Here is a 13,848-nt window from a genome sequence, read left to right on the forward strand (position 1 = left end):
GACGAAATCAGGGTAAAGGGCTCAAAAGTGTCTAGCCCCACAGTGGCACTGCCAAGAGAATAGAAAATCCTCATCACCACATTGATATATAGCATATGCATATTGATATAAACTATGCAATTAATCTGGGGCAGGATAATCAATTAAGCAAATCATTTGCTAACTTTTACAATAATCTTCTGAAAAGACAGAAGACAACAATTGTAAGGGAGAGCCTTCATGTTTAATGAAAAATATTAAATATGCATGTCATGAAGTTATTTAAAATGCCAAGTTCAGCATAAGTAATAGATGTCACAGCATATTAATGAAAGTCATTTTGGAAGTGATAAAATCTTTTAATAAATACACCCAGAACTGTCCTGGTGAAGGGGCAGTGCTGCAGTGTGGTGCTATTAAGGGAACAACCAAAGCCTGAGTTTGAACTTATGCTCCCTTCTGCCTGGGTTCATGGAGGCTCAATGTGCTGCTGAGGGTAGTCTATGAAATGGAAGGCACAGCCACAGATTTTATACAGCACTCCATGGTTGATAAAAGTGACAGCCACACTCCTCATACAGTACACAAACCAACATCAGCAAACAGTGATGTACACATTTCATTCATACAGGACTGAACAGCCAAAAGCTGAAATCACACCACACATACAAATAACCAAGCTGTTCATAGAGATTGTGTCCATATCCTTTCAGTGCATATAGGGAAGCCTATTTATTTACTCATTTTGAGATCTTTAAAGAAGTGAAGGTGATTTAGTCACCCCTGTTCCCTTTAATCTGTTTCCCATACGCCTCTCAATAGTTCAACCAAAGACTTATTTTTTTCTCAGAGGGTGGGTATAGAGAGGAGAGTAATTTACTTTGTGGAGAGATCATGGGGAGTTATTTTAGTACTGATGACATTTTGTTGGCTGATTTTTGGTATGTGCTTTTTATATTGTTTTGTGACAAGGTGTCACGGTTCAGGAAGGTGGGCTCCAATCCAGACCAGTTAGGGACTGTGTCACCACCGGCCCTGTAACTGCAGATGCCTCACAATGTTTGGTTGTTGTAGCTCTGAATATGGGCCACTCACAACCAGCCTACCAGCATGCAGGTCAAACCTTGAATGTCTTCTTGTCTGAAAAGCCTGTTCTGACTTTGACAAAATGTTTGCGCTGTGTACGGCTGCATCAGACACTGGTTTAGGGACGGTACTAATGCACTTGGGGAGAACAAGAAGAAATGCCCCATTGTTTCCTGAAGGAAGAAACTGACACCCACTGAGCTGAATTATTCTGTCATAGGGAAAGAATGTTATGTCATTGTGTGGTCAGTCAAACAGTCACAGCCCTATCTTTTTAACAGAAAATTCAGGGTACTAACTGACCATTCTCCAGTAGTCAGGATACACAAAACTAAAAGCTCCAATTCTAAGCTACTATGGTGGAGCATCATACTCTAAACATATGATATGGAAATTGTACATGTAAAAGGGAAAATAAAATATGTTGGCAAATTCCCTGTCTGGGGAAGAGGGCTCTAACCTACTGTCTCCGGGTCAGCCAGTGGCTAACCTTCCTGCAGCTTTGTAATGGAGGAGGTCTGACTCAAAGCACCCTACACAAGACAGAAAATATTTTATTGCCTCTATATACATTTATGGCACACCCACCTCTTGAATACTGTGTGCAAATCTGGTTGCTACATCTCAAAAAAGATATATTGGAAAAGTTACAGGAAAGGGCAACAAAAAGATTAGGGGTATGGAACAGCTTCCATATGAGGAGAGATGAATAAGGATGGAAAAGACAGCTGCACCTTTGAGCCTTTGGGAGAGATCCAGTCACCATCTTGCTGGAAGGCTGTGGGGAGAAAGGCCATCTTCAACAAAGCCTTAAACCAAAACTTGTTAGATGAAGTTTTCGACTGTTAAATGAATTTTTATTTGCTGCTACCATTTCTAACCTTCTCTCTTATAGTTGAATTCATGTTAAATCCTATCTTCTTTTGGTAATAAACTTGTTTTATTTTTAATCTAGGTCAATCTAGCACTGTGTTTAAACTGAACTGTTTGGTAACTCCAGTTTATGTAATAAACTGTTGCATATTTACTCCTTAAAGGGGCAATGAGCCTTAATATCTGAACGGTCCAGGAGAGGGCTACTCATTGCAGAATACAGATTTTTGGGAAAATTGGGGGCTGGAAGTGTGTTGAGGTCACCCTGCAAGTAGTAACTAAGGCTAATGGAAACCAGAGTGGAACTATGGACTGTAGACAGGCTGCTAGAGTCAGAACTGCTAAACTAGGGCTGTCCAGCACACAGACACTCAGGGTGTGACCTGCATGCTGGTAGGTGGGTTGGGAGCAGCCCAGGTTGGGAACCACAACAGCAAGGCACTGTAGGGCACACAAGGTTACGGGGAAGGTGGTAACACAACCCCTTGCTAGTCTGGATTGAACCCCAGAATGTGACAGTTATTACAATTTTATTTAGAGATGCTATAAAATATAGGGGAACAACAGCAATGATTATTAATTAATACATACAACAGTCCTAGAAAATTGACAGATACAGACACTGTGTAGTTCTCTCTCACAAGATGTTACATGAAACCTTGTGATAGCTTCACTTAGCGGAATGGGAGAAGAAAGCATTTATAATTGTTGGGAGTAAACCTAAAAAAATCTCTTAAAATATAATTATAGTCTGTTTGGAAAAGTCAATAGAAATGAATAGTAACTGGGTTTCATGAGTTTTGGAACCATCTTCTAAAATGTAATAAAAATATATATCCCAGGTATAGAAGTCTGTCAGTTATAGAATAATATCCTTACTCTAGGTTTTTGAACTAACAAATTCTATAGGTCTCTAAAGTAATTTCTATAGCATATCATTAAACTATAGAACCACATTACTTCATGCCTATTAAAGTCAATATGTCATTTAAATGAGAGTACTTCTGTACTTTTAAGTGAGACTACTTCTGGCACTTCTATCGCCTAACAACAAACTGTCATGACTAAAACTATGGTAATACATCATACATGGATGACTCAGTGGTTACAGTATTGAAGGGGAGTTAATGACTCCTAAAATAATACACTGTTCTAGTTGAACTCAAAGTGATAGCCACTGCATGGACCTGTAGCTCACGAAAGCTCATGCTCAAATAAATTGGTTAGTCTCTAAGGTGCCACAAGTACTCCTTTTCTTTTTACTCTGAAACCTGCATGGACACTGAACCTAAATAAAGTCCAGAGTCATGGTAATATATTATGGAACCAATAGCAGCAGAGAGCACCATTCATAGAGCCTGATCCATCAAAGCATCTAACAACATGCATAACTTTTAGAATGTGATTAGTCCATTGACTTTAAAGCAGCTACTCTCATATGCAATTGCTCTCAAGGATCTGGATCATATAGTATCACATGGAAAAACATTAGCTATATCATTTATATGTTATCCAAAATACGACGGTCTCAGCATTCAAACAATACCCCATGACTGAGTAGTGAAGGGCACACCTTACAGCTACTTCCTAGACCAGTACTGGTAAGTATTAACTGTAGTATATTTGCATATACTTAGACATAGCTCCATCAAAGGGAAGACCAAGTTGGGTGAATTATAAAATATATACACTGTTATTTCATTTATAAAATAATCCTTAATAGAAGGAATAAAAGACTACTTACACCAGAATAGAAAGGCTCACCAGACACACAGATCACATCCTGCTCCTGGATCATCAAAATATCTTTGGCTAAGTGCAGTCGCACTTTGAAAGGCTCCTGATTACCATCCTGCAGCAAACAAATCCCTGTCTTTGTCTTCAAAGGAAGGAACAGAGAGAAAAGTTTGCTTAGTTTCCAAATTGTATTATCAGCAACGCCCACATTATAAAGCAAATTAATTGATATTTCTTAGATGGGTTATTAGTAATGGAGTCACCATAACGTAACTCAATATTTCCAACAGTTATCACAAAGAGGATATGCAATTATCACAATTATTTGTAACAGTTGGCAAACGTTGACTTTTTAAAATGCTGTGAGCCTGACCCTGCTCATGAGTTACGAGTTAAGAAAACTTTTGCCATTAGCTTCAATGAGAGCATATACTTTGGTGGCAGATAATTAACTGCTGGATACTTAATCCATCTGCTCATGAGATAAGAATAGCCATCTACTAGTATATCCAACCAAAGGAAGGTAACTGAGTTTAACATCTCCAAAATATTTGTACATAAATAAAAAGAGTAATTTACAAAAGCCAATATTTTACTGTCATGTACAATATCTAGTTTGTACAAAGTGTACTTCACTCATGCTTTTGCAGAGTGGATAAAAATCATTTACACTAACAAAAATAATATTTGAGCACTACATATTTGCTGATGAAGTTTGAAAGAAAATTAAACCTCACTGAACTGGTGGAAATGACTGGCTAAGTACCTGGAACCAGAGTTTGAAGTGCTAGACCAGTTTTGATATTGTTGTATCTTCTTTTGTTCATTTCAATTTATTTAACTATTTCAATTCAATGATTAGTTCATTCAAAGTTGAGAAAATGATTGGGAATTGAAAAAGCAGGAAAGTGTATTTTCCTCCTCCAATTTATGAATACAAATTCAGTGTAAGATGATGAGTTCTACTAGTTCTAAAATCTTGAAGGACATGGTTAGGAGGAACAATCAGCTCAGCTCCAACTACAAATAAACACTTCCTTTGTTTAATAAATCAATTAGTTTGAAATGCAAAATGTTTTGATAAAATTCCTTTTTTTCCTTGTGTATCCACATGTTTAAAGTATTTTTATATAATATATACAATTTTAAAATACTGTTTTATACATTTTAATTGAATTCCAATTTCTATCCAAATGTATCTTGACAGAAAACAGAAGTAAAATATTCATCATCATCATCATGAGAATAAATGCATTATTCACCATTTTCAAACAAAAAATAAAAATTATACATCTGAATAATGTACATCAAGCTAAATAATTGCTTAAATCAATGTGTATAGACATAATGTATCTTTGGATTATCAAAAAGAAGTACTAACTTTAGTGTAAAGGCTATAGTAAATGGCAAATCAACATGTCTCAGTGATTACCAACCAATTAGAAGAATCAACCTTTCTTTTGCAAAATAACTAACAAATACAAATTCAAAACAAGATTAAAATCAAATATTTAAATCAAGGTTTCCTGATTGCTGATTTAAATCATGATTAAAATCAATTATTTAAATTAATCCACCCTGTGCTTTTGTCATACTTTTTAAACAAGGCAGACTGCAGTTAAACAGACAGGGAAAAACTGATCATAGAACCTAGCTTTGTCTGGTATTCTGCTTCATACTATGGCTTTTACTTTTTATGTTTTAAAAAACAGTGTTACAAATCAGAAAATCTGTAGGGCCATTCAACTTCCATCAACATGCTTTTAACCTAATGCACAGTGGCATTGTGGACTTGTCTCTTATACCACTTTTACCTGTAGACTATACATGAAAGGTCTGGGAAGTCAAGTGGCTGAAGGAGTGTATGCATACAGTACTTATTAATCTTTACGTCAGAGTCTGTGTTGAAAACACACAGCAAAAATCTCTCTGTACAAGACTTCATGCAATGCCCACAGCCAGAATGACAGGAACCCGGGACTTTTGTGTGCATAGGGTTTTTTGGTGTGAGGAAATTGTTCATAAGCTGATATTAAAAGGACACTATCAAGATCATTTTACAAAATTAAAAGAAAAAAAACCTTGATAAAAATCCTCTGGGAGGCAAACAAATATTCTTTTTTTTCTATTACTTTTCTCTTTTTTTTTTAGCAAATATGTTTGTACAACTCCAGCAACTGGCAAGAGGCAGGTAACCACATTCCGAGGTGTCAGTTCTTGCTTAAAATCAATCAGTAGGGGTGGGGCATGTGTGTATGAGAGAGAAAGTGTTACAGAATGAAATTGTCCTTATTCTAGGGCGTAAATAAGCAACTCTTCACTCGCTACTGGAGCCCACCTTTTGTAACGACCTAGGATAGCATCAAAAGGTGAGCTTGGATCTTTATGAAGGTTCAGAGTTCAGCTCACTTCTGCAACAAGTTCGCTCTGAAAATCAGAATTATTCTGGGAAATTCCAAAAGTCCAGAAACCATGAGAATTATACACTGCTAATAAAACATGCCAGGTGAAATCCTAGCCTAATTAACATCAATGGTAAAATGCCCATTGATTTCAAAAGTGCAGGATTCTACCTGCTGGATATAAAAAAGGTTTCTTTTCCTCAATCTCGGGAGGGGTGAAAGTCAGGGAAATGTTAGAGCTCACTATGAGATGCTCTGACAAGGAGATGGCTAAACTGAGATGTTCGTTGAATCTGATGAGGGGAACTGTAGCTGCTCCTTCGCAGACAAGGAGTACTAAGGGGTTTTAAGGAGGAGCTCCCAATAATAAATTGATGAAGCCTTACTTCAAGAATGTGCAGAAAGTACGTGGGTGTATATACAGTTGAGTGAAGAGGACGGGAGAAGAGAGATGAATTTGGTTGCTCTACATACTGCAAGGCCCAGAAGGGATTCTGGAGATGCAGAGTGGTCTCTATGCTGCTCCACACTGATACGTACTCTGTTCTGTTACTGCTGCAGTACAAAGGACACAATCATGGATTTCCTGTGGACACCAGCAATCAAACCTATACAACTTGCCCTCTTACACTGGGAGACAGTTAAATGTGGCCTCAACCCCCACATAAAGTTGCCAACCCTCCAGGATTCTCCTGGAGTCTCCAGGAATTAAAGATTCATCTTTAATTAAAGATGATGTCATGAGATAAACTTCCGGGAATACAGTACGTCCAACCAAAATTGGCAAACCTACCTCCAAGTGGGGTATCACATCCACAGTGAGCCACACCAAGCACAATCACAACAAGGCCCATAATCAGACAAAACCAGGCTAAGCAGCAGCCTGGCTCAGGTGGAAGGGAGCCCCTAACTATTGTGCAGTGCATCATGTCAAGTACTGATGGGTGAGGCAGAACAGGAGCAGTACACCTATAATTGACCATGATAGATCTAATTTTGTCACAACCCAGCCAACTCCTCCATAATATTGAGGAAAACCAAATATGTAAGTTCACACCAAGTTCCTGTTATCAAACATACAGAGATGCTGGTGCTTGACCTCACCTTCTCTTATCAAGAGGACAAGGCCTCCTGGAACAGATGGCTGCTGTCATTTGAGAATAGCAGCTAGGAAGCCCTTGAATGTTTGAAGGATGGGGCGAAAGGGCAAAGCTTTTCATTTTCTTCTTTCATTTTCTATTTTGGTGGGGGGAGAGGGTAATACATTGTTTTCGTATTTGAAGCATTCCAAATGGCCCACCTTTTTGTTATTTCAAAGGCTTTCATAATTTTTTCTATAGTATTATTGAATAGGCTATAGACATATTTGGTTTACTGAAAGCTGTTTTCTTAAATGAAAAAAGGAATGATCTTTTCAATATCTCTTTTGATAAAACTATGTATTAAAACATGACAAGATATAAAAAGATTATATCTTTTGAAAAGATATAAAAACACTTGTAATGTCAACATTTCATAAAAAATGGCCTTTTAGGAAAAAAAGTCTGCTTAAAAACTTTGACCAGCTGTACTCAAATCTGGCCACCAAGTAAGTTAAAATGAGCTCTAAACTCCACCAAATCTACAATATTATTATTTGAGCTCGTAACATCATTTGTTTTGTACAAGTGATATTCCTGAGGGCATTCTTCATCAACAAATTAAAAATTCTGCACAAAATATTTTAAAATTCTGCACATTTTATTTGTCAATAAATAAACGCAGAGGCTCCAGCATGGCAGTGGGAAGCACAGGCCACTGGCTCCACGAAGGTGGGAGCTCATCCTGCAGCCCCCCTCCTGCCCTCCAGGACATGGACTCAGCGGTGAGGCTGCACCCGACCCTGAAACAGCACAAGGCCTGGGCCTGCCCCAGAAACACCGGGGGGCCCTGCCTCTCTACACCAGGTGTGGGGCAGTCAGGCTCAATCAGGCAGGATCCAAGTGTGAAGAGGCTCAGTGTGGAGTGATCCAGGTGTGGGGTGAGAGGATTCTGTGTGGGACAATCTGGGTGCAGACATCTCAGTGGGTGGGTCTAGGTGTGGGGGGATCTGGATGCACAGAGGATCATTGGGGGGTTCCAGGTGCAGGTGCAACAAGACTCTGCAGGGCTTCCAGGTGAAGGTGGTCGGGGCTCAGTGGAGGGGTCTGCATGCTGGGAGAGTGGGGCTTGGTGGGGTGAGGGTCTGAGTGCAGCTATTTGGGGATCAGTGGCGTGGGGGTCTGGATTTGGGGGCTCACAGTGGTACAGGAGATGGGGTATCAGGGTGGGCATTTGAGCTCAGTGGGAGGTGGTCTGGGTGCAGGGGTGAGGGCCAGAGGCAGGGGGGTTCCAGATGCAGGGGGGCTCCAGATGCAGGGGTTGGGGTTCAGTGGGGTGGTGTTTGGTTATGGAGCGCTAGGGGGGTTCTGGATGTAACGTGTGAGGCATGGCAGGGGTGTCTGGGTGTGGGAGGTCTGGATGCAGGGGGGTTGAGTGGATGGGGGAGCAGCTCCCCATACAGTGACCCCTCCCCCCACAGCTGAGGAGCAATGGGAGGAGGAAGCAGGGGAGGATGCTGAGATTCCTGAAGCTGGGGGAGGTTTCTGGGGGTCGGTTTGACACAGCCCCAGCCATTCCTTGCAGGGGAAGAGGAAGTCCCATCCTTTCCTGTCTCCAGCCCAGCCAAGACTAGCAGATGATCCTGGCTCAGGGTAGGAGCCACTGGGTTGGGGTGTCCACAACCCTGTGGTGATTTACCTCTCTGCCAGCTGCTCTGGGTGCCTGAAATGATGTACCTATGCTGCTAGAGAGTGGTGCATGTGCTCTTGCAGCTTCCCTTTGTTTCCCTGTCAGAAAGTCATTATTCTGCAGGGAAGCAAAGAAATTTGCAGGGGACAAGAATTCTGTGCACGCACAGTGGCACAGAATTCCCCCAGGAGTAAAGTGCCAAGAGGAAATATTAAAGATCACCATTTTGTAAGTGCTCAACATCAAGAACTCCCAGTGAACTTAATGGGAGCTTCACCTCGAGAGCCCTTCAGAGAGCAGATTCACTATGTGGTTGTGCAAACATTTACTTCTCTTTTTTAAAAAAGGAATATCCACAGAATGGATTAAATGGAATGGCTAAACATGGCCTAATACATATACAGGGGGAGATTTTTCAAAGACAACAAGGCAGTTAGGTGCCCCCAACTTCCACTGAGAAACTCTTTCCTGCAGAATATGATAATGTCTATACTAAAGGGATAATTAAATCTCTTCAAATATTCTCCCTATGACTTACTTCCTTGTTGGAAGAAATCTCTTCCTGACGTGTATGTCACAGGCAGATCCCTGGATTGCTTCCTGTTAGGGGATCTCTTATGGCAGCAGGAAGTGGCTCTGAATGCTCAACACAGAAGATTAGGAATAACTACTGTTGGCCAAGGAAGGCCAGTCGTAAGTACCCACAGCCCCTAAATTACCTGCACATATCAGTGGGACAAGTACCCACAGCCTGTAGGAGATCTATGGCTGGCAATGGGGTAAATTCTACCTCTAATGCATTGTTTTTAGAAGTTGTGCTTTACTTGACTGCACATTTCTGACTTGGTCAATTACCTGATAAAAATCTCTAGAGAAAATTCCTGCACAAAACAGAGGGGCTTCTTTGCGTGAATTAAGTGGCACATAACCGTAGCAGACACAATTAGGCATTGCAATCAAATTAAAAGTCAGTAGCTAGAGGCATGCGGGCAGAGTTTATTCAGTCCGAACAAGGAAGCCCACTGTGGGAACAGCAAAACATTTTGGTCCTTTGGAAGACTGATCACACATGCTCACAGCTCTAATTTACAACAGAACACTCTAAAAGGTAATGAAGCACAAGTAGCTAGTCATGAAAGCTGGTCTGCAATACAGCTCCAAATTAAATCCTCTGTTACACTGTCACCCTTCCTTTCCTACCTGTGAGCAGAGTTAATAGATATGTAAAAGGGAAAGACCAGAGCACTGAAAGATGGCAGATTCTCAGAGAGGCAACTAAGGATTTAATTAGTAATGGAGCAAATAAATTCAAACCAAGCCCTTGAGAACACAAAAATGTCATTTAATTTTTCCTCATTTTTGTCCACCCCTGCACTGCCAGCAGGCTCTAGAAATGGAAGCAGCAAAACCGTACAAGAACAAGAACTACTTGGGAAATTTTTAGCAGGGGATCAGATAATTTGGATATGATTTGAAAAAAACATTTGAACTCTCACATTTTTAGTCAGTCTCTGAACCAATGGAGGACGACCCAGATACTTGATTTAAGGTAGAATTAGAATGGAAAAAAATCAATACTTTTCCCCCCAGTATGATCCTGGTTGAACCCTAGCAGTTGGACTGCCTGGCCTAATTGCTCTCTATCTCCCCACCAGTACAGAATTGTTTCATCCATATTCAAGATATTTTTAAATCCTAATTTTAAAAACCCACTAAAAGATGTTCCACTGCTTCCCTTGCCAGACATCTATGTTCCAATCTATTTAATTGTCAGAAACTGTTTCCCAATATTCAGCCTAAATTAATACTTTCCATTATTCCTAGTTACACATGTACTCGGGGAGGGAGCAGTGAGTGGCTGGATGTACGTGTTTGTGAAGTGCCTGGGATAGACTGGCTGGATGCATGTGGAGAAAACAGTGAGTGATGACTGACTGGGTTTGTGTAGAGGAGGGGAATTGAATGGTTCATGTGTATGGTAGGCCAACAAATAGCCGGGTGCATGGGCGAACAAATCTGTAGCTGTGCCTCGAGCAATAAAGTTAGTGCCTTTGCTTTGCACACCATCACCTCCTTAATCGGATTATAAATCCATTAATTTGACCATGGAGGAATACTGATGCTGCAGTGTCTTAGAGCCTACATAGGGGGCGGGGCTTGTAAACTACTCGCCCTCCCTCAGTTGGTTTAGTGGGAAAAGAGGAGCTGGGATACTTCTCCACACCAAATGGTGCTGGGTTTCTCACTAAAGACTGGCACGGTTAGAAGAGCCCTCCAGCTGCTCTAAAGGCACAGGGGGCACAGCCACGCACAGAGCATTATCAGCACTAAGAGAGTGCAAAGAAGAGCTTTAAACCATCTTTGCACACCACATCTGATTTCCAACATGTGCATTTTAACCATATGCAAAGATCTGGCCCTAATAACTTTTAAATAATATTTATTATAAATACTTAAAGATAACATTTTGATGTAACATTTTAGGCCTTCAAAGTGTTTAAGAAATAATCTGAGGAAATAAAAAGCAATAATTAAAATAAAATATTTACACTAAATAGAGCAAGTGATCACTGAAAGCATGGTCTGCTATGAAACAAGTGCAAAGATCTTTAGTGTTTGAGAGATGATTTAGACATGATTATTGGGTTCAAAACTAATTTTGAACAGGTTTTCAAGTGTTTCCCCCCCCCTTAATTTGGTATATGCTAGGAAGACATCATTCTTTTTGCAAGAGGGATTTTGTTTGTTTGTTTTTGTTTTGTATTTTCCCCTGTCATCGATGTTAAACAAGAATCACAGTGATTGAATTCTTTACATGTGTTGACCGTGGGAGATTTATTCAGTGTGCTGTGCCATGGGTTTTTATCTGTGACGTCAATATAAGTTTCTCTTATTTTCTCTATTTCTTCCTCTGAAAAGAATAAAATAGTTTTTTTTTCCTCTTCCTATTTCACACCAGTAATGCTCTGATGTCTCTCCAGCAGCCACAAAACAGACAACTCAATAAAGTAGAGAACAAGGAGAACCAACAAAAAAAGAGAGAAAGGGAACTTGCCAGCCAACCCCAAAACGATTTCTCCAGCCATCCCCCAAAGAGAAAAGAAATTGGCGAGTTTCTGCTTTTGTCTGGGTCAAAATGTCTCTTACATATACTTGTAGAATAAACTTCTGTAACGCCCATGAAATACAATTTTCAATAGTCAGAAGCTGGGACCAGTGAGGGGATGGAGATTTTGTATGGAGAGAAGATTGCAGGAACCAATCCAAAAAACTGCATAGTATGCATCTGACAAATATTTACACTTCTTCACATTTGCAGATATGCCCATTATACAATGTATAGTGTAATTATGAGATAGAAAATGGACTCAGACGTATGAGGAGGTAGTAGGAATGGGGTACAGGAGGCAGGCTCGGTGCCATCGCTAGATGTCAATGACACATGAAGAATATTTTTCAAATGGTCCAGCTACTTATGCCGCTGGGATGTTGTCAGTCTGCCTAAGTGGACAGCACTTTAGTTTCAAGGAAGATTTGGATTCAGCCCACAGGCTCATGAATGTGCTCAGTGTGTCAGTGCTCAGTTTGTAAAAGATCTGCTAAAAGCCTGCTCTTGTTAATCATCCTTGTATGTACTGGAATTTTCAAACCACAAAGGATAGAAAGTCTTTCCTAATTCACCTCTTCTACACTGCAACCTAAAACTACCTTAGGAAAACATTAGATTTCTGGATTACTCTTCTTCCTCTTTGCTCATTCTCCACTTGTAACCTAATGTTCAGACCTATAAAAGCTCTGGCATTTTCTGAACCTTTGTTTACTCCAGGAACTGTTTACAATGTATACATTTTGCACATTTATTTCAGTCAGATAAACTCTATATTGAAATGAGACATAGATTGGGGAAGTATTCTTTCATATTAAGGGTAGAGGATTTTCTTACTACTACTAATAAATAAATAAATAATAAGAAACTCATAGGAGGTTCTTACTGAACTAAGGCACTTCCTTAGATAAAAACTCTTCCCGTCCTGGCAATCTAGCCCAGATGAGTGTGATCTCTGAAGTCTGTTTAAGACATTCAAACTGGATTATTTCATCACAGTGGCAATCAAGAGATTAAAACTGCTGATGAGAAATCATTGAAGCTTATTGTGTATATATTTGTTATACATGAATTTAGCAAATGCTGCATCAATGGGATTCCGCTACCACATATCACCTTCACAGGTCAATCACCAGACAGTGACCTTTTCATTCTAGAAAAAATTCCTCTAGTGGCTCTACTCAATGTGTTTCTTCACAGAAGAGTCATCCTTCAGGAACTGAGACCCCACTCACTCCTACTGTGGTTGTAACAATGGGGGATTCTCCTGACTTTGCCATTGTGAAGCAGGTGGTCTGGTTTGTAGTCTCATTTCTTGACATCCCAGATGGAAAGAGCTCCCACACTCTGCATGTTTCTCAGACAATTGGTTCCTCCACTCCTTCCATGCTGGGACACCAGTGCTGAAAACCGTTCAGCAGAAATTGATGTCAGTTCGACCCTCGAACTCCCTCCCAAACAGGCAGACCAGGAAGTATAAAAAACCTGCACTTCAGGTCTGCAGTTCTCAGAGATGGCTCCATCTCCTTCAGCTGCTTGGTCAAGCAGAGAAGCAGCAGCTGGCTCACACCATATGATAAGACTGTCCACCAGGATAAGAACCATCTCCCAGAGGGATAGGAGCATTAATTACTCAATATGATTGATCTCTGATAATGTGTGTTTTAATTGACAGTTTCTATTTCAAGTGCTTAACAAGTTATTTATTGAGCTCTGTTGGTAATGAAGACTAGGTTAACATAAGAATACATTTTTGAGTCTAAGTGCTATGGAAGAATCTAAACTGAAGAAGCTCAATGGGTACAGCCACAAGACAGTGGCTGTTATCATCAGTTGACTCTCCCCTCTACCTTATAAGAGTGAAATTATCTCAGAAGTCCTTGGATTGACCTTTGA

At 40.2% G+C, this 13,848-nt stretch overlaps 1 protein-coding gene across 13 annotated transcripts in view; it reads right to left on the reverse strand.

Annotated features, from left to right (window-relative positions):
* The window catches only part of SNTG1 (syntrophin gamma 1), a 525,702-nt gene that overhangs the window by 228,510 nt on the left and 283,344 nt on the right, over positions 1-13,848 (reverse strand). For all 13 annotated transcript variants that reach the window (XM_073331218.2, XM_073331225.2, XM_073331233.2 and 10 more), the window contains one exon: positions 3,683-3,817. In XM_073331218.2, the coding sequence (XP_073187319.1) occupies positions 3,683-3,817 (135 nt within the window). The remainder of the gene's footprint in view (positions 1-3,682; positions 3,818-13,848) is intronic.

This window comes from Lepidochelys kempii, chromosome 2 (genome assembly GCF_965140285.1).
Source record: "Lepidochelys kempii isolate rLepKem1 chromosome 2, rLepKem1.hap1, whole genome shotgun sequence".
Taxonomy (NCBI): domain Eukaryota; kingdom Metazoa; phylum Chordata; order Testudines; family Cheloniidae; genus Lepidochelys; species Lepidochelys kempii.